The sequence below is a fragment of the Scyliorhinus torazame genome, chromosome 2 (assembly GCF_047496885.1).
Source record: "Scyliorhinus torazame isolate Kashiwa2021f chromosome 2, sScyTor2.1, whole genome shotgun sequence".
NCBI classification, from domain to species: Eukaryota; Metazoa; Chordata; class Chondrichthyes; order Carcharhiniformes; family Scyliorhinidae; genus Scyliorhinus; species Scyliorhinus torazame.
The window spans coordinates 151,929,023-151,951,004 of NC_092708.1; the positions used below are offsets into that span (position 1 = coordinate 151,929,023).

A 21,982-nucleotide genomic window follows, 5' to 3' on the forward strand; every position below is an offset into this window, starting at 1 on the left:
TGTTGGTGAATGTGTGCGCTCCAAATTGGGATGACGTAGCATGTATGAAGAGGTTGTTGGCCGCAATACGAGGCTTGGACATGCACCAGTGCCAAAGTCATTGGCCCCTTCAGGGGTAACAAAGGTACTGATGGCATTTTATGCATCCTGGAGGTAAGGAATTCTCCTTTTTCTCCCCAGTACATAAAATATATTGACGGATTGACTTTTTCATGATAGGAAGGTCTCCTTTGCCTGTGGTGAGGAAAGTGGAATACTCCCGGATAATTAACTCTGATCACACTCCACATCTGGTAGATTTGATATTAGAGGTGGGTCCGACTCCACGTCCAGCATGGAGGCTGGCTGTGCGGTTGTTGGCAGACTTTAAGATCTGTGGAAGATGATATGTGGGGTTAAATAAGAACGGGGGTGGTCTGCCCTCTGTTCTGTGGGAGGCCCTGAAAGCAGTGGTGAGAAAGGAGATAATCTCGCATAAAACACATACAGATAGGGCGGAACGCCAAAGGCTGGTAGATGAAATCCTGGAGGTAGATGGTAGATACTTGAGTGACCCAACCCCAGAGCTCTGAGCTAGCAGGAAGAAGCTGCAGTTGAAGTCTGATCTATATCCATAATTAAGGTGGTGCTCCAGTCACAGCGCTCGAGGAGGGTTATATACAAGTGTGGAGACAAGTCCAGTCGTCTCTGGCCTGTCAGTTGAGGAGGCAGGCGGCCCTCCGAGAGATTAATAATAATAATCTTCATTAGTGTCACAAGTAGCTTATATTAACACTGCAATGAAGGTACTGTGAAAATCCCCTCGTCGCCACACTACAGCGCCTGTTCGGACATACTGAGAGAGAATTCAGAATGTCCAATTCCCCTAACAAGCATATCTTTTGGGACTTGTGGGAGGAAACCCATGCAGACATGGGGCGAATGTGCAGATTCCGCACAGTGACCCAAGCCGGGAATCGAACCTGGCGCTGTGAAGCAACAGTGCCAACCATTGTGCTGCCGCGCCGCCCACCAAGACTTGGGTGCCGAGATGGTGTCCTCACCAGACCTAGTCAATGGGGCATTTGAAGCGTTCTGTAAGAACTTTTATTTTTAAAAATTTAATGTGACCAATCCACCTACCCTACACATCTGGGTTGTGGGGGTGAGACCAGCACAGACACTGGAAGAATGTGCAAACTCCACATATACAGTGATCCTGGGTCCTTGGCATCGAGAGGCAGCAGTGCTCACCACTGTGCCGCCCTATAGCAACCTTTCTAGCTTGGAGCCGCCTGGGGAGGGGTCAGGTATATTAGAGTTCTTGGAGGGCTTAAGTGTCCCAAGGTGGAGGAGGAAGAGCAGGAAAGGTTGGAAGAGCGGTTGGGGGCAGAGGAGGTCTTGACAGCTATATGGCGAATTCAGGCGGTTAAGGGCCCAGGGCCGGATAGATTTCCGGTGGAATTTTCTGAGACGTTTGCAGGACAGTCGCTACCGTTATTAGTGGAGATGCTGAGGATTAAGTAACACCGGATTCCCTACCTGAGATGCTGATGCAAGCGTCCAATTCACTTCTTTTAAAGAAGGTTGAGGACCCGGTGGATAGTGGGTTGTACTGCCCTATTTCTTTATTGAACGTAGATGCTAAGATATTGGCGAAGGTGTTCACACTAAGGCTGGAGCCGGGTCTCCCTCGAGTTATTTAGGAGGATCAGACGGGTTTTGTTAAAGGCCGGCAATTGTCTTCTAATGTGCAGTGGTTGTTAAATGTGGTGCTGTCCCTCTGAGGGGCCGGAACCAGAGGTAATTGGTGCATTGGATGCTGGGTAGAATAAGGGTATTCGTTAGCGGTATTAGAAAATTTTGGGTTAGGGCCAAAGCTTGTGTCTGCAAGGTGGCATGGTGGCGCGCAGTGGGTCACTGTTCATGTGGAGTTTGCACATTTGCCCTGTGTCTGCGTGGGCCTTACCCTCGTAGCCCAAAGAAGTGCAGGGTAGGTGGATTGGCCACGCTAAATTGCCCCTGGATCTGTTCCTGGACGGGCGGTTTGCCAGTTTAAAGGAACTGTTGGCGAGGTGTGGGCTCTCACCATCTGACTTTAGATTAGACATTTATAAGTTTGCAATTTTGCAAAATTGATCTTCCTGACATTCCCTGTGACGCTGCCAACCTCGCTAATGGAGATTGTTCTTTCGCTCACAAGTTTGGAGGTAGGGAGCATTTCTGGTATCTATGGGCAGATTATGTTGGAGGAGGAAGAGTTGGGGCCGATGTTGGATGATGTGGAGTGCGGCCCTGCGGAGGGTAAGCTCCACTTCCTCGTGTACGAGGCTTGGCTTAATACAACTTAATGTTATAGAGGGCTCATCTGACTAGGCCCAGGATGAGTCGGTTCTTTGCAGGGTTGGGGGACGAGTGCTGTGCAGGGGTCCGGCAACCTAATGCAGATGTTCTGGTCGTGCCCCAAGCTTGTGGGTTTCTGAGTCTCTTCCTTTAGCACCATGTTGGAGATTCTGAAAATTGAGCTGGACCCCTGCCACTTGGAGGCCATATTTGGCATGTCAGACTCTACGGAGCTGCAGACAGACGCGGGTGCCTATGTCCTGGCCCTTGCTGATTGCCCGGAGGCGAGTGCTGATGGGATGGAGGTCCGCTTCTCCACCCAGTGCATCAGTGTGGCTGGGAGATCTGATGGAGTTCCTCTACCTTGAGAAAGCCAAGTACGCAGTGAATGGAGCAATTGAGGGGTTTTAACAAAGATGGCAGCTATTTATTGTGTATCTCAAAGAGCTGATTGCCATTAGTTGCGGTGGGGCTGTGGGGGAGGGGGGGGGGGGGGGGGGGGGGGGGGGGGGGGGGGAAGAGAGGTAGGACTGGGGCCTCCTAATTTCCCTCTTCAGTACCTTCCTACTTTCTTTATACTCCAAGAGTTTTGACTGTTCCCACCCTTCTAGACCATACAAAAGTCTCCTTTTTTCTTTCTTAAAATTTTATTTTTATTCTCCTTTTTCACATTTTCTCCCGCATTTGCACCCATCAACAATGAACAATAATCAAGATATGTCAATCCCCATAATAACAACGATCCCATCCGCCCACCAACCCCCAAACATCAGCCCGCATGTTTACATAAACAAATGACAAAAAGGAATCGGGGATTACCCAGAGTCACCCTTGATCTACACAGCCCCCCCCCCCCCCAAAACTAATGTTCAATGTTATCCAGTTCTTGAAAGTGCACAATAAAGTGCCCATGACTTGTAGAACCCCTCCGAGCTTCCCCTCAGTTCGAACTTGACCTTCTCAAGGGTCAAGTATTCCAACAGGTCCCCCAGCCACGCCAGTGCACTGGGTGGAGAGGCTGCTCTCCATCCCAGCAGGATCCGCCTTCGGGCGATCAACGAGGCGAAGGCTATGTTATCTGCCTCCGCACCCGTTTCCAACCCTGGCTGGTCCGACACCCCGAATATGGCCTCCTTGGGACCCGGGTCCAGTTTCACGCACCACCTTGGAAATTACCCTAAACAACACCTTCCGGTACTCCCCTAGCTTTGGACAGGAGCAAAACATATGAACGTGATTAGCGGGGGGGGGGGCCCGCCCCCCGGCTAATCACGTTCATATGTCCCTTCCAGTGGTGCCTTATCCTCTTCCAAAATAGCTGACACTGCCCCCTTCTCCAGTCCCCTTGTCGTCAACACCTCCTCCAGCAGTGTGGAGGCCGGTTCCTCTGGGAAGCTCTATCTCCTTCCTGGCAAAATCCAGAACCTGCATGTACCTAAACACTTTCTCCCTGCTCGAGCCCATACTTCGCTTCCAGCTCCCTCAATCCTGCAAACCGACCCCGAAGAAACAAATCTTTTAGTGTCTTAATCCCCTTCTCTTCCCATTTCCGAAAACTTCCATCCCACCTCCCTGGCTCAAATCTGTGGTTCCCCCGAATCGGCATTTCCCTTGGCCCTAAACCCAACCCGAAGTGTTGGCGAAACTGCCTCCAGATTTTCAATGAAGCTATTATTACCGGACTCCCTGAATATTTCCCTGGAGCTATCTGGAGCGGCGCTGTTGCTAGTGCCTTCAGCCCCGACCCCCTGCACAAACTCCTCCATTCTGACCCACTGAGAATCAACCCCACTGAGAATCAACCCCTCTGACCCAGCTCCGCACCTTCTCCACATTTGCCGCCCAGTAGAAGTACAACAGGTTCGGGAGACCCAAACCCCCTGCCTGCCTTCCCCTCTGTAGCAGCACCTTTCTCACTCTGACCACCTTCCCTCCCCATATGAATGAGGCAATCCTTCCCTCAATCTCCCTGAAAAAAGACTTTGGCAGGAACATCGGTAGGCATTGAAAAATAAACAGGAATCGTGGCAACACATTCATTTTAACCGCCTGTACCCGACCTGCTAGTGACAGAGGAAGGCCGACCCACCTTGCCAGATCGGCTTTCGCTCTCCCCACCAAACTACTGATGTTGTACCTGCGAAGCCTCCCCCTTTCCCGGGCAACCTGCACCCCCAGATACCTAAAATGAGTCCCTGCTCTACGGAATGGCAGCCTCCCCTCCCTTGCCCCCACCCCTGGCCGAGACACCACAAAGTACTCACTCTTGTCCAGGTTCAGCTTGTACCCCGAGAAAGACCCAAATACCCGCAGTAGCTCCAATATTCCTCCCATCGACGCACTCGGTTCCGAGCAGCAAGTCGTCGGCATATAAGGACACCCTATGTTCTATTTCCCCGCCCCCCCCCCCCCGCACTATTCCTTTCCATGCTCCCGAACTTCTCAATGCGATGGCCAACGGCTCAATCGCAAGTGCAAACAGCAGGGGGACATAGGACAACCCTGTCTCGTCCCACGGTGGAGAGAAAAGTATCTCGAACTGATATTATTTGTGCGGACACTCGCCTTCGACTCCTTATATAATAGCTTTACCCAGTTCACAAACCTTGGTCCAATCCCAAACCGCTTCAGCACTGCAATCAGGTACCCCCATTCTACCCGATCAAACGCCTTCTCGGCGTCCAATGCCACAACTACCTCTGTTTCCTTCCCTTCCACCGGTGCCATAACGACGTTCAAAACCCTCCTAATGTTCAAAAACAGCTGCCTCCCTTTCACGAACCCTGTCTAATCCTCCCCTATCACCTTCGGGAGGTAGTCCTCCAGCCTACCCGCCAGTACCTTCGCCAACACTTTTGTGTCCACGTTCAGAAGTGATATGGGCCGATACGACCCACACTCCGTCGGATCCTTATCTTTTTTTAGCAACAGTGAAATCGATGCCTGCCCCAAGGTTTGCGGCAACACCCCTTTCCCTATCGCCTCCTCAAACATCCCCACCATCGGATGCCAACCTATCCTTAAATTTTTTAGAATATTCCACTGGAAACCCATCCGCCCCTGCCACCTTCCCCGACTGCATCCTCCCAATTGCTCCACTATTGCTCCTTCTAATGTAGCCCTGTCCCCCTCCCCTAGCCTCGGGTACTCCAACCCATCTAGAAATTCCTGCATCTCACGGTCTCCCCCGGGTGGCTCTGACTTGTACAACCTCTCATAAAACTCCTCAAAAACCTTGTTAATCAGCACTGGAGCCACCACCAGCTTCCCTGCCCTATCCTTCACCTGAAGAATTTCCCTTGCCGCTGCCTCCCTCCGGAGCTGACCTGCTAACATACCCGCCTTATCTCCATGTTCATAAACTGCACCCTTTGCTCGTCTCAGTTGGCGCACCGCCTTCCTGGTGGACAGTCGGTCGAAGCTCGCCTGTAGTTCCTACCGCTTTTCCAGCTTTGCCGGGTCCCCATCCACTGCATAACTCCTATCTACTTCCAACATCTCATCTATTACCCTCTGCCGCTCCAACCTCCTCTTTGTCCACCCTGGCCTTAAACAAAATTACCTCACCCCTCACCACCGCCTTTAGAGCCTCCCAGACAACTGCCTTCGACACCTCACCCGTACAATTGAAACCTACATATTCCTTAATTACCTTTTCAATTTCCTCACAGAACACTTGGTTCCCCAAAAGCCCCACATCCAGTTTCCATCCCGGTCTCTGCGCTGCCCCCTTCTCCAGCACCATATCCACCCAATGTGGAGCGTGATCTGACACTGCAATTGCAGAGTATTCCGACCCCTTGACTCCAGCCAGCAAAGCCTTCCCCACCACAAAAAAGTCGATCAGCGAGTATACCTTATGGACCGCTGAGAAAAACGAGTACTCCTGTTCCCTTGGGTGCAGGAACCTCCAAGGGTCCACCCCTCCCATTTCCACCATTAGCCCAGCCAGCGCCTTCGCCAGCGCCATCGCTGCCCCCCCCCCCCCCCCCCCCGGATGGGACCAGCGAGCGCGGCCGTGATCTGTCCAACCGTGGCTCCTGCACCAAGTTCCAGTCCACCCCCCACCCCCCCCAACAATCAGCTCATGCGTGTCCAAGTCGGGAATAGCCCCAAACACCTTCCTCGCGAATCCCACATCATCCCAATTGGGACCATATACACTTAACAGCGCCACTAATCTCCCCTCCAGTTCCCCTGCCACAATCACGTATCTACCCCCCTGATCTGCCACCACCTTCTCCATCTGGAAGCTTACCCTTTTGCTGACCAACACCGCTACCCCTCAAGCCCTTCCCTAAAATCCGGAGTGAAACACTTGGCTACACTCCAGCCCTTTTTAAGTCTCACCTGGTCCTTCACCCTCAGTGAGTCTCCTGCAGCATTGCAACATCGGCTTTCAAATTTTAAGATATGCAAGCACCCTTGACCTCTTGACCGGACCTCCTAACCCTCTCATGTTCCACGTGGCTTTCCTTACTGGGGGTCTCTCACCGCAGTACCATCCCACAGCACCTCAGGCTCCTGCTTTGCCCAGCTTAATACCTTCCCCTTCATGCAAAACTTATGGAAGCAGACAATTGCTGCCCTTGGCGGCTCGTTCACTTTGGACTTCGGCCTTAATGACCGATGAGCTTGGTCTAGCTTGTACAGGGTGGGGCTCTCACCCTCCCCCATCAGCTCCGCCAACTTCTTAGCGAAGTATTGAGTTGGGCTTGGGCCCTCTGTCCCTTCGGGCAAGCCCACAATTCTCAAATTGTGCCGCCTTGAGCGGTTTTCCAAGTCTTCCAGCTTTGCTCGGAGCCTCTGTTAACCTCCTCCCACCCTCCACAGCTCGTCCCCCATCGAGGTGACCTGGTCGCTGTGTCGTGTCACGGTCTCTTCCACCTCCTTCATCTTCTTGCCCTGCTCTCTCACCTCGGCCGATGCCTTTGCCACCTCCACCCTCATCGAGCCGATTGTCTCCTCCACCAATGACCTCAACACGACCGCCGTCTCTTTCCTCAAGGCCTCCATGTGTCTCAACTGTTTTTCCAGCTCCACCGCCATCACCTCGGTCATCTTCTCCACCGTAAGTAGTGCGGCCCAGCCTTGCAGTTTGGCTTCCGCTATCCTGTCAACACTTTTGCTCATCTTCTCCTTCGGCGGCGAACCCGTGTTTCCTCCTTTCTTCGCTGCTTTTCGCATCCTTTAGCGGCTGATTGTTTTTTATCTTCTTTCTTTTCTCCTCTCTCCCCCTTCACCCTCCTGTCCCTCATCAATCTGACATTCTTTTTTTGAAAAAAAATAAGGGGGAAGAGAAAAAAAAAATTTTCACCCAACTTTCTTAAACCTTCTTTCTTTCTCCTCTGCATTCACCCAGAGCTCCCCTGGGACCAGGCTTCAACCTTCTTCTTCTTAAGTGGGAGCCATCCGACGTGGAGCACCCTCCCTACATAGTGCCCTGGCCTCGGGCCTGCCGCCTCAGCCTCCTCGTAGCTCCGCCCCCGCTGCTCTAACCTGCCGCACCGGGCCCAGCGCCTCAGCCCCCGACGCCCGCGCGGGGTTCTTCGCCGGTTTTTAAACCGGCCCCGCTGCTATTCATTGGCCTGTTGGCTGTTGTGAAATCTTTTGGGACATAGTTGGGTGTACACACACTCCTAATTTGTCAGTTGTTTAACTCTTCTATGATTTCTATGAATGTTCATACCCTGAAATATGTTGCACTGAAACAAATTATTTTGTCCACTCACTCATGGTTTTATTAATTAATCCTGTCCTTGCCCTTCATATGGCCAAAATAAAACTGAACCACTATTTCTGTTTGCAGTATCATGATCTTTTGATTTATATTTGGTCTGTTTCATGCTCACCGTTATGAATCTATAAGCTGCGGTCATTCTTACTGTTTATAGGAAGTTTTTTTTAATCTGCTTTTGTGTAGCTCTCTGGTCCCTTTGGTTGTTACAGATTTCCAGAGTCTTCTTTGTCTTCCAGCCTGCTGTTTTCCATTCTTCATTTTGTATAGATTCTAGATTGCTAGCGAAGAGATCAGTGGTTTTGCTCTAAAACCCTTTGGGGCAGGATTAGTTTTCATTTTTATCAGGTTTTGAAGGAACTCTGTCCAGTTAAATTAAGAACAAATTAGCAAGCAATGTCTGAATGCAACAGTAGTACTTAGTAAGGGCTAAGAACAAAATGGAAGTATCTTTTGCGATTGTTTTGTGTAGATCCTTCATTGGAACTGATAAGAAATGGGGGATGTTATTTTGTAATGGTAAGATCAAATTGCTGCCGGAGTTTAGTGACAATTGGAAGGCTTTTGACTATTCAACCTCTCTCTCGCTCTCTCTCGCTCTCTCAGATTTCATTTAAAACTATATTTTGCTGGTGTATTTAATTTTTTCTGCATTTTGAAAGCATAAAAGGATAGTGTAAGTTTGATCTTGTGTTAAGTCACCTCACGTTTTACTGCATGATCTGCCATATCTACGCTTACTAATGCGGCTCTAATAAATTAGTATCCAGATTCATCTTCAAAGTAGACAAATTGGTTCTATAGGCGAGATAAACAAAATGAATCAGGAATAACTTCTTGTCTCATCAGTCTGTATAATTACTCATGACTGTATTTGTTAATTATTGTTACAATACCTGTTGTATTAAATCTACTTCATATTATTCAGGGTAGTTGAGGAAAGATGTTTTTGCAGCAAGTGTTAGAGTTGCATAGAATGGCAGGTTTAATTCAAATGTATTGTGAAGTTCTTGGTTTTGGGAACCGAAACAAGAGAAATGATTTTATTTGGATCCTGTAACTTTTCCTGAGGGGGTGGGGAGTTTTATCAAAGCATTAGTGGAATAATTCGTTTGTGACAATCAGTCTGAAAATCGAGATCTAATTATTCATGTTGCTTAAAATACCAGCCTTCCTTCGGATCAATGGATTATGAAAGTCTACAGAAAGAGCTTGCACTTAATGGGACTCTGTGGAAAAAAGTATCATCTGAACCAATTGAGGAGGACTCTTCCACTACCGTAGTGTATAGGATGTAAAGTTTTGGTGTAAGAAACGAAAGCAGTTGGATTTGATTCATGATCTCGCTCATCTGGAAGATCTTTAGTTCTGAAACTACTTTGAAACATTTGTTTGTACACAAACTTTTATCATGTTAGCACTTTGAGCTGATTTTAGTTTTTTCTTTTGTTGCTTGCTTAATGTAATATAATAATTGCTCCAACAACCATGAACATTGTTAATGCATCAATCCCAGGCAGTATCCTGTGTGAAAGTCCTTTCTTTAATGCTGTGACACACCATTCAGCACCTGTTTGCTTCATTGTTCAATGAATGGGACTGATTCAGCCATTCCAGTTTCTAGAATCATAGAATTTACAGTGCAGAAGGGGGCCATTTGGCCATCGAGTCTCACCGGCCATGGGAAAGAGCACCTTACTTAAGCCCACACCTCCACCCTATCCCAGTAACCCCGCCTAACTTTTTTGGACAACTAAGGGCAATTTAGCATGGCCAATCCACCTAACCTGCACGTCTTTGGACTGTGGGAGGAAACCGGGGCACCCGGAAGAAACCCACGCAGACACGGGGAGAATGTGCAGACTCTGCACAGACAGTGACCCAAGCCGGGAATCTAACCTGGGACCCTGGAGCTGTGAAGCAGCAGTGCTACCCACTGTGCTACCGTGCCGCCCAGTTGTAGCTAGAGAAGTTCTTATAATCTAGTCTGTGCAACATTATCTCTGGAGTCCCACAAGGATCCATTATAGGCCACTTCCGATTTATCTTTTGCCTATTGCCAGTTGATGTCAATGGAAGGTATGGCATTGGGTTGAACATGTGCATGCACACAACAACCAAGGTCTGACACCATGGCCCTTCCACTAGCTTGCATTGAGGACCCCCAACAACACCGATAATGGTCTTCGGCCAATGCCAGAAATGGCTGGAGGCTCTGGTTACAGCAGAGTCTACAGGCCCTGACAACAGACTGGTATAGTGCTGAAGACGTGCTCCAAAACTAGCCCTGCCCCATACCAAGCTATTCCAGTCCAATAATGGCATCTACGTGATGATATGGAAAATTACACGGGTATGTCCTGTCCACAAAAGCAGGACAAATTCTATTTGATTAATTACTGTTAATTATCATCAACAGCATGATAGAAGCTTTTGTCGACAGTACAATCAAGTGACACTTAGCAACAACCTGTTCATTAATGCTCAATTTGGATTCCACCAAGGCTATTTGGCTCCAGACTCCAGCCTTGGTCCAAACATGTAAAAAAATAACTGAACTCTGGATGCTATGAGTGACTGCCTTTGATGTCAAGGCAGTGTTTGACCAAGTGTGGCATCAAGGACCCCTTAGCAAAATTGAAGTCAATGTGCGGAAAACTTGTGGTTGTTGGATGCCAATCATATCTGCCCCTGGACATCGCTGCAGCAGTTCCTCAGGGTAGTGCCCTCAGCCTAACCATCTTTAGCTACTTCACCGTAAGGTCAAAAGTGGAGATATGTACTGATAACTGCAGTGTTCAGTACCATTAGAAACTACAGCAACTAAAGCAATCCATTCCAGCATGCGGAAAGACCAGTACAATATTCAGGCTTGGGCTGATAAGTGACAAGTAACATTCACGTCATACAGTGGCAGTGACCATCTCCAACAAAGAATCTCTATCACCCCTTGACGTTTAACAATATTACCATCACCCGTGAGGAGTTTGCACATTCTGCCCGTGTCTGCGTGGGTTTCACCCCCACAACCCAAAAGATGTGCAGGTTAGGTGGATTGGCCATGCTAAATTGCCCCTTAATTAGAAAAAATAATAATAATTGGGTACTCTAAATTTATTTTTCAAAACAAAAAGACAATATTACCATCACTGAATCCTACACCAACATCCTACAGGCCAGAAACTGAATAGCACAAGCCATATAAATACTGTGGCTGAGAATTTGGTGGCGAGTAACTCTCATTCTGACTTCCCAAATCCTGTCCTCTATCTGCAAAGCACAAGTTAGGAGTATAATGGAATACACTCCACTTGCCTGGATGAAACATTTGAGAAGCTTGACACCATCCAGGATAAAGAACCCTGCTTATTGCACCCCATCCACCACTTTAAAAAATCACTCCCAAACCACCATGCACATTGGCAGTTGTATGCCATCTATAAGATGCTCTGAAACAATGTACCAAGTCCTCTTTGACAGCACCTTCCAAACCTATGACGCTTCACCTAGAAGGACAAGGGCAGCAGATATGAGAACACTACCACCTGCAAGTCGTCCCCCACCCCTCCCAAACCACACATGGTCCTGACTTGAAACTATATTGCCGATCCTTCACAGCTGAGTCAAAAACTGGAAATTCTTGCTAACAGCACTAAGTGCACCTATCACATGGGCTGCAGCAGTTCTAGAAGATGACTTTCCATCATGGGTAATTAAGGACAGGCAAGACATGCTGTCCTTGCCAGTGAAGCTCACATCTCAACAATGACTCAAAAAAAGACTGTCAGATTGATTTTCTACCATCCATCCTTGAGTGAGTCTCAATGGAACATTGGAATGAGTGAAGCCATTGTCGCAGCCATCCTTCACAAACTCTGCCTCCTCGCCACTGATTCCATCTACCCCACTAACTGTTCTACACCGAAACATACAATTCAAAACCTTGGTGCCCTACTTGACCCTATGCTTACTTTCTGACCCGTATGCTACACTTCTGAAACATTGTGATGTGTCTGTTCTAACCATTGCTTAGCTGGTACTGAAACTATCTGCTTCTGTTATCTCCAGAATAAACTCTTTCGGTGCGCCCTTGACTGATCTCCCAACTCCAACCTTCCATAAACTTAAGCCAATGCAAAAGTTTCTACTCCCCTATTCTAACTTGCACCATCTCACTCACCCATCACCCCTGTGTGCTCTGAAATGCAAAAATACCTTAAGGGAGCATATGCAATTGTCTTTCCTTTCTGAAGCGTCTCTTTGCTTTAGGGGTTTTTAGGTGCACTCTTTCTCCTTCAGTTACCCCTCCTTTCCTTGTCTATCTAAATGATGGATGTTGCCAGTGGCTGGTGCCTTCAAGTAGCTGGAAAGAGGATTTGTGGCTGTCCTAACCTCAGTGAATCAAATGCAAAGACTGAAATCCGATTGAATCCCGGAGTGAGCAGCATTCTCTGACTAAGCAAATAGGATATGGGAGCTGGTTGGAGTTCAGAAGACCAGTTGCACTGCATCAGACGGGATTATATCACAGTTGCTTGAGGATTCTTGCTGCCTCTAAGGATGAGACAGAATTCTAATATATAAAAGCTTGCTTTGGTAAGCCTATTCTATGTAAGCCGTACTATTGTCCTGTGTGGGAGATGTGCTAGGTATGAGGGAAATATAATATTGAAAATGGGCCTGGCTTAAATTGAAGGCTAGAGTTTATAAGCAATAAATGACAAATCACCAATGAAGATGAAATTAAGAAATTAATAGTGTTTGATGCAAACAATGTATTTTGTTACTTCATATGCGATTAGACCAATCAAGGAGCATTTGGTGAAATTGTCTTGCTTTTGAGTGTCAACTTCTGTTACTGGAATATAACAAGTAAATTAGTTATTTTTATTATGCAGATGTTTGCATTAGACAGTATTAACACTTGTGTTGACAACTTTAATCTACTTTGTACATGTATATGAGTTCAGGGAGAGCAACAAATATATATGTTTCCATCTTAGCAGATTTTCTATTTCCAGAAAAATTTATAATTGATGGCTATAATAGTCAATATTTTGGTGACTTTTTTCACATTGTAGCATTGAATGTAGAATTAGTCCAGAATTATATTGTTCTCTGACACCTCTCAGTTTACTAAAGTTAAGTCTATACATGAGTGGTCTTATAAATTACATTATTTTATTGAAGGTGGGCAGCTTTTCAGGAATGCTGGCAAATGAATTGCTAATGTTTTACATGTGGTTAATCTGGGTTGAAGTGGATGGATTTGTAGTATAGATAGATGTGCTCCATTAAAATGGTGAAACAGAATTGAGGAGTTTAATGACCCGCTCCTCATTGTTGTTTCTCTTTGGCTGATTTTGAATTATATTTTGGTAGGTTCATCTAGCTTTAAACGGAAAGCTGTCTACAAATAAGAAATACAAAATTTGGAAGTTAAAATTTAGTATTTGTTCAGTGTGAAGCAAAGTCGGTTTTTTTGGGTCATTTGCTGGATGAAAAATTCATTAGTACTTTGCATTTTGGTCAGTGCGTGGATTGAAGTTGAGGTAGTTTTGACAAAGCAGTATCATGGACAACATTGTCACTTTATGAATTATGCCTAAACTAGCCCTATGCAGCCTCTAATTTCAGAATCCAAAATTGTATTTTTCCAATTCCCTCCTGCTTAATGAAAACCTAATGTAAAGAATTATGAATGTAATCACTGTTTGGGAAATGAGCTCAATTATGGGGGGGTAGAAAATTAAAAATTGCTTTTTTTTTTAAACAAGAAACTGAACTCGAGAATTTTAATATATTTGCTGTCTGATTTGATTTTGTACCTAATGTACCTCTGTTTTACAGAGCGGAAGAGATTGGTATAAGTAGCAATATTTAATGTTGAAAATATCTGACTTTAGTATAACAAAGACCGTGTAATCTTCTTTCGCATTTTGACCAAATGCTTTTTAAATATAGATTAAAGCTCTTTAATTTGTAAGTATATACCTCAGTATACATTTGAAAACCAAAGTTCACAGGTTGGCATAGGAAATCAGTATTAATCTGTTTGGGGGAATAGAGGAGGAAAATAGAGTATTATACAGCCCATCAAAATCAAAATGCACTTGTGTTGCCCAGCATATAAAAAGGTAAAGTCGCCATAGTCCCAGATGACCATAGACTGCTTTCCCCTTTGAGGGGAAAGCTGACTGGTGGTGATTTAACCTGAGGATCACCACATCTCTGGTGAAGGGCAGGGTTGAGAAGGCAGGGCCTTCATGAATAGCCTGCACTGCTGGCCTCTCTTGCATCACAAACTAGCTGTCTAGCCAAGTAAGCTAAACCGGCCCCAAATATTAATGCCACTGGAAGGCAATGTTCCTTCAGGATATTAGATGAGTTTGATTTAAGGAGGTAATTGGTCAATTTTCTTCAACATTGGATTTGTTAATACAGTAAATCCATATGTTCACAGTTGCACCTTTTGTATAATACAAGCCTAAAACCCCAATTACACTAGTTTATTACCTATTTTATTCCAGCTTAAATCTTGCACAAGTCCCTTAGAAACATTGGGGGTCATGATGTATTTTTATATTAATGTTGCCAGGGTAAATACTTGCTGTGCAACATTCAATGTTTGTTCCATTAGTCTGTCTTGTTACCTGGAAGTGTGCACTTTTGTCATTCCAGAGCCACACAAGTTTTCTAGCATTTCCCATTACATTTTGTAACATTAGCAACTTGAGCTGCTGCCATTCTGTTGTCGAGCGGATGGGGTGATATTATCTTTCTAAAAACCCGGTTAGTCAATATAAACCGGCTGCTTTAAGACTTATTAGAATTCTTGATCAAAAGATCATCTGTTACATTTAAGGAAAAAATGTAGTTGCAGATTAGATGAATGTGCTGTAGGATGTCATATTTTAAATGCTATAAATTAGTTTGTATATGATGTTTGGGTTTTAATGTTTTGGTTTTAAGTTCCATTTCTAGTACTTTGTTTGTATTTTTTTCTACTTCATTGCATTTACATTTATTTATTTCTGTAGCTACTTTGCATTTTTTGTATTTAATAAAACTATTGCATCCCATGTTGTGTTTATATTTTTACTATCGAAATAACTGAAATTGGCAATTTTGTAAAAAGTTGTCACTGGAATAGTTTGCATTTATATTCTTTTTAACATAGTAAAACATCCCCAGGACATCTGAGCTGAAAATAGATATTACTTGATGGTTGAGTGTGGATTGAGTTGACGAATAATATTGATATATGGAAGCTTTTGAATGAGAAAGGATTGGGAAATAGCAGGGGCAAGCACCCTATTAATGTGGAGCCAAGGGCTCTGACAGTCTAATAGAGCTATCACTCAAAAACACAACCATCCAAAATGAAAACAACCCAGACTCAATGGAAAAACAGTTAAAAGCCACCAAGTGATCATTCATATGTAAACACAAACATCTATTCAATAACCTCATCAAAAACATCCTCAATTGGCAATCAAATAGGAGATAAGTGCTACTGAGATAAGTGGTGTTAACTTTTGAAATTCCCCCAAGCACTCTAGGCTCAGCTATCAAAACAGACCCTTGCAAATGCAATTGAGCCTACTGAAACTGGAAAAAACAGATGGCTTGGTTTTTCCTAAACTACAGCAGATATTCTGTCGATCAACGTGATCCAGATGCAGATAGCTCTGTTTTTTTTCTAAGTCAACGCTGCAGACTAATGGTTCCCAAATTTTAGGTACTGTGTATATTAAATGACTTCAGATTTTTAGTTTTTTTATTTGTTCATGGAATGTGGGTGTCGCTGGCTGAGCCAGCATTATTGCCCATCCCTGAGGACATTTAAGAGTTAACCACATTGCTGTGGGTCTAGATTTGCTAATGGACTATGGAGTCTCCAATGACTAATGCTCTGCTCCTCCCCCGTGCCCTTCTGAGCAACAGGGACAGACTCTGTGCCAGAGACCTGTACCCCATGGCTTACCCCTGGTAAGTCGTGTGTCCCCCCCCCCCCCCCCAAACAGTATCCAAAGCGGTATAGTAGGCCAGACGAGGCAAGGATGACGGGTTTTCTTCCCGAAAGACATTAGTTAACCAGGTGCATTTTTTTTTAACGACTGTCTTTTAATTTCAGATTTTTTAAAAATAGAATTCAAATTCCACCATCTGCCCTGGTGGGATTCGAACCCAGGTCCCCAGAGCATTACCCTGGTCTCTGGATTTGTAGTCCAGTGACAGTACCACTATGCCACTTCCTCCCCTTGAGGCACTGAAGTTCCCAAGCACTGTTTTCTTCAGTTTTGGTTGGATAATCACAGAACACAGAACGATACAGCGCAGTACAGGCCCTTCGGCCCACGATGTTGCACCGACATGGGAAGTCAAAAAACAAAAGCCATCTAACCTACACTATGCCATTATCATCCATATGCTTATCCAATAAACTTTTAAATGCCCTCAATGTTGGCGAGTTCACTACTGTAGCAGGTAGGGCATTCCACGGCCTCACCACTCTTTGTGTAAAGAACCGACCTCTGACCTCTGTCCTATATCTATTACCCCTCAGTTTAAGGCTATGTCCCCTTGTGCTAGCCATTTCCATCCGCGGGAGAAGGCTCTCACTGTCCACCCTATCTAACCCCCTGATCATTTTGTATGCCTCTATTAAGTCTCCTCTTAACCACCTTCTCTCTAACGAAAACAACCTCAAGTCCATCAGCCTTTCCTCATAAGATTTTCCCTCCATACCAGGCAACATCCTGGTAAATCTCCTCTGCACCCGCTCCAAAGCTTCCACGTCCTTCCTATAATGCGGTGACCAGAACTGTACGCAATACTCCAAATGCGGCCGTACCAGAGTTTTGTACAGCTGCAACATGACCTCATGACTCCGGAACGCAATCCCTCTACCAATAAAGGCCAACACTCCATAGGCCTTCTTCACAACCCTATCAACCTGGGTGGCAACTTTCAGGGATCTATGTACATGGACACCTAGATCCCTCTGCTCATCCACACTTCCAAGAACTTTACCATTAGCCAAATATTCCTGGTCATCACTCGCTATGAGTATGATTGCCCACCTAGAAACAGTGTTACTGGTTATGGGTTCTGTAGATTATTACGTGACCGATGAGCCCGCTTCTAGAGCTGCATCTTTGACCGCACACTTGGCAGATATTTCCAGGAAGTGAGAGCGGTCCTTGAACTCTAGATAATTGGTACTGCTCTCTCGGACTCCTGTTCTGGGCCTCCTCTTGCATTCGGGTGTCCTCTAAAGAATTGTATCCCTTCAATCAGGGCTTTCCTCCAAGTAGGTATCTTCTGAGCAAGGGAACCCCGGGCACTGATGACTATGCTGCATTTCTTGAAGTAAGCCTTCAGCATGTCTTTGAAGGGCTTCCTTTGTCCTCTTGTTGAGCCCTTTAGCTGGGGGAAGAAGATTTGCTTTTGTAATTGGGACTCTAACACCTGAAGCACATGACCAGCTTCAGATGAAATGGCCATGGTTTCAGATGTTATGACCTTTTATGTTGGTGATCTTGGCTCCTTTAAGGATGTTGATGTTAGTATGCCTATCCTCCCAGCTGATGTTGAGAATCCGTCTTAGACAGCTAGATGATACTCCTCCAGGGCCTTGTGGTGGCGTCTGTACGTAGTCCAAGTTTCTGAGCCGTATAGAAGAGTTGGGACGATGACTGCCTTGTATGAGGATCTTGATATCAGCATAAGTGTCGTGGTCGTCAAAGACTCTCGTCCTTGGGTGTTCAAAGGGGGCGCTCATGGATTGGGTACGATGTTGGATCTCCACATCAATGTCAGCTTTGGATGAGAGATGGCTCTCCAGGTAGGGTAAATGTTCCAGGTTTGGTAGGGTTTCTTCATTGACCTTGATTGAGGAAGAGACCAGATTTTGCCTTGGGGCAGTTTGTTCGAAGACATGAGTCTTGATGTTGAGGCTGAGACCTTTTCTTCAATATAACTCCATAAATGTGTCAAGCCTGGCTTGGAGATTCTCTTCTGAGAGAGTGGAGATGGCAATGTCATCCTCACACTGAAGTTCCATGAGCCATGTTAGTGTAGTTTTCTCCTTGGATTTCAACTGGTTGTTGTTGAAAAGGTTTCCATCCATTCTGTAAACGATGTCCACTCCAATGAGAAGCTTGTTCTTGACCAGGTAAAGGACGATGGCAAAGCAGAAAAGGGTGGGAGTCGCTGATAAATGACACATGCCTGCTTGACTCCAGTCTTGACAGCAGGTTTCTGTCTTACTTACGTCACTGAGGACTGTTGCTGATATCTTGACATGAAGGAACCGGTGGATGTTGCTGAGTTTCTCTGGACAGTCAACTTTTGACACGGTCTTTCCTCGCACCTCCCGATTGACTGAATCGAAAGCCTTGGTCAGACTGATGAAGGTCATATAGAGTGGTTGACGTTACTCCTGGCATTTCCCTTGAAGATGTTGTGATGTGGAGATGCTGACGTTGGACTGGGGTGGGCACAGTAAGAAGTCTTACAACACCAGGTTAAAGTCCAACAGGTTTATTTGGAATCACAAGCTTTCAGAGCATAGCTCCTTCATCAGGTGAGTGAAGAGGTAGGTTACGCAAACACGTGTATATAGACAAATCAATGATGCAAGATGACAAATCAATGATGCAAGATGATACTTTGAATGCGAGACTTTGCAGGTAATTTAAGTCTTTACAGGTCCCAACGGTGCGACTGTAGAGAGGGATAAACACGGGTGAAAGAGATGTGAATTTTCTCAAGCCAGGACAGTTGGTAGGACTTCGCAAGCCCAGGCCAGATGGTAGGGGGTTAAATGTAGTGAGACATGAATTTAAGGTCCTGGTTGAGGCCGTACTCATGCGTGCGGAATTTGGCTATCAGGTAATCCAAGGCGGCTTCTAGGAAGCATGACAACGCAGAAGGCAGCTAGTGAGGATTAGGGCTATGATCTTTCCAGCAATGGAGAGTAGGGAGATTCCTCGGTAGTTCCCACAGTCCACCTTGACTCTTGTCTTGAAGATGGTGATGACTGTATCCCTGTTTTTAAAATTTAGAGTACCCAATTATTTTTTTCCCAATTAGAGGGCAATTTAGCATGGCCAATCCACCTAACCTGCATATCTTTGGGTTGTGGGGATGAAACCCACGCAGACCGAAGCTTCAGGGATGTAGTTACTCCGAAGAATAAAGATAGATGGGTGACGGTGAGAGGGGCTGGGAGGAAGCAGTCAGTACAGGGATCCCCTGTGGTCGTTCCCCTTAGTAACACGTATACCGCTTTGGATACTGTTGGGGGGGGGGGGGGGGGGGGGACGGACTTACCAGGGGTAAGCCATGGGGTACAGGTCTCTGGCACAGAGTCTGTCCCTGTTGCTCAGAAGGGCAGGGGGGAAGAGGAGCAGAGCACTAGTCATTGGAGACTCCATAGTTAGGGGGATAGATAGGAGATTCTGTGGGAACGAGAGAGACTCGTGGTTGGTGTGTTGCCTCCCAGGTACCAGGGTCCGTGATGTTTCGGATCGTGTTTTCAGGATCCTTAAGGGGGAGGGGGAGCAGCCCCAAGTCGTGGTCCACATAGGTACCAACGACATAGGTAGGAAAAGGGATAGGGATGTAAGGCAGGAATTCAGGGAGCTAGGGTGGAAACTTAGATCTAGGACAAACATATTATCTCTGGGTTGTTACCCGTGTCATGTGCTAGCAAGACGAGGAATAGGGAGAGAGGGGAGTTGAACATGTGGCTACAGGGATGGTGCAGGGGAGGGAGGGTTTCAGATTTCTGGATAATTGGGGCTCATTCTGGGGTCGGTGGGACCTCTACAAACGAGATGGTCTACACCTGGACCCGAGGGGTACCAATATTCTGGGGGGGAAATTTGCTAATGCTCTTCGAGAGGGTTTAAACTAGTTCAGCAGGGGCTTGGGAACCTGAATTGTAGCTCCAGTATACAGGAGGTTGAGAGTAGTGAGGTCATGAGTAAGGTTTCAAAGTTGCAGGAGTATACCGGCAGGCAAGAAGGCGGGTTAAAGTGTGTCTTCAATGCCAGGAGCACCTGGAATAAGGTGAGTGAACTTGCGGCATGGGTTGGTACATGGGACTTCGATGTTGTGTCCATTTCGGAGACATGGAAAGAGCAGGGGCAGGAATGGTTGTTGCAGGTGCCGGGGTTTAGATATTTCAGTAAGCTCAGGGAAGGTGGTAAAAGAGGGGGACGGGTGGCATTGTTAGTCAAGGACAGTATTACGGTGGCAGAAAGGACATTTGATGAGGACTCTTCTACTGAGATAGTATGGGCTGAGGTTAGAAACAGGAAAGGAGAGATCACCCTGTTAGGGGTTTTCTATAGGCCTCCGAAAAGTTCCAGAGATGTTGAAAGGATTGGAAAGACGCTTCTGGATAGGAGCGAAAGCAACAGGGTAATAACTTTCCAAATATTGACTGGAAACGCTATAGTTCGAGTACTTTAGATGGGTCCGTTTTGTCCAATGTGTGCAGGAGGGTTTCCTGACACAGTATGTAAATAGGCCAACGAGAGGCGAGGCCATTTTGGATTTGGTACTGGGTAATGAACCAGGACAGGTGTTAGATTTGGAGGTAGGTGAGCACTTTGGTGACAGTGACCACAATTCGATTAAGTTTACTTTAGTGATGGAAAGGGATAGGTATATACCACAGAGCAAGAATTATAGCTGGGGAAAGGCAATTATGATGCGATGAGGCAAGACTTGGGATGTGGAGCTTGTTCAAGGAACAGCTACTGCTGTCCTTGATAAGTATGTACCTGTCAGGCAGGGAGGAAGTGGTCGAGCAAGGGAACCGTAGTTTACTAAAGCAGTCGAAACACTTGCCAAGCAGAAGGAGGAGGCTTATGTAAAGATGAGCGAAGGTTCAGTCAGGGCGCTCGAGAGTTACAAGTTAGCTAGGAAGGACCTAAAGAGAGAGCTAAGAAGAGCCAGGAGGGGACATGAGAAGTCTTTGGCAGGTAGGATCAAGGATAACCCTAAAGCTTTCTATAGATATGTCAGGAATAAACGAATGACAGGGTAAGAGTAGGGCCAGTCAAGGACAGTAGCGGGAAGTTGTGCATGGAGTCCGAGGAGATAGGAGAGGTGCTAAATGAATATTTTGTCAGTATTCACACAGGAAAAAGACAAAGTTGTCGAGGAGAATACTGAGATTCAGGCTATTGGACTAGAAGGGCTTGAGGTTCATGAGGAGGTGTTAGCAATTCGGGAAAGTGTGAACATAGATAGGTTCCCTGGGCCGGATGGGATTTATCCTAGGATTCTCTGGCTTTGATCTTTAAGTCATCTTTGTCTACAGGAATAGTGCCAGAAGACTGGAGGATAGCAAATGTTGTCCCCTTGTTCAAGAAGGGAAGTAGAGACAACCCCGGTAACTATAGACCAGTGAGCCTTACTTCTGGTGTGGGCAAAATCTTGGAAAGGTTTATAAGAGATATGATGTATAACCATCTGGAAAGGAATAATTTGATTAGAGATAGTCAACACGGTTTTGTGAAGGATAGGTCCTGCCTAGGATCAGAAATTGGCTAGCTGGAAGAAGACAAAGGGTGGTGGTTGATGGGAAATGTTCAGACTGGAGTCCAGTTACTAGTAGTGTACCACAAGGATCTGTTTTGCGGCCACTGCTGTTTGTCATTTTTATAAATGACCTGAAGGAGGGCGTAGAAGGATGGGTGAGTAAATTTGCAGATGACACTAAAGTCGGTGGAGTTGTGGACAGTGCGGAAGGATGTTACAAGTTACAGAGGGACATAGATAAGCTGCAGCGCTGGGCTGAGAGGTGGCAAATGGAGTTTAATGCAGATAAGTGTGAGGTGATTCATTTTGGAAGGAATAACAGGAAGACTGAGTACTGGGCTAATGGTAAGATTCTTGGCA

The 21,982-nt window shown here is 46.1% G+C and overlaps 1 protein-coding gene across 4 annotated transcripts in view; it reads left to right on the plus strand.

Annotated features, from left to right (window-relative positions):
- Positions 1 to 21,982, plus strand: part of glsa (glutaminase a) — a 202,922-nt gene that overhangs the window by 144,931 nt on the left and 36,009 nt on the right. The window contains exon 15 of one of the 4 annotated variants that reach the window (XM_072478429.1): positions 9,229 to 15,141. The exons of the other annotated variants lie outside the window; for them this stretch is intronic. Within the exon in view, the coding sequence (XP_072334530.1) occupies positions 9,229 to 9,357 (129 nt within the window). The 3' untranslated portion in view covers positions 9,358 to 15,141. Of the gene's footprint in view, positions 1 to 9,228; positions 15,142 to 21,982 lie in introns of those variants that run through there. 4 annotated transcript variants of the gene reach the window in all.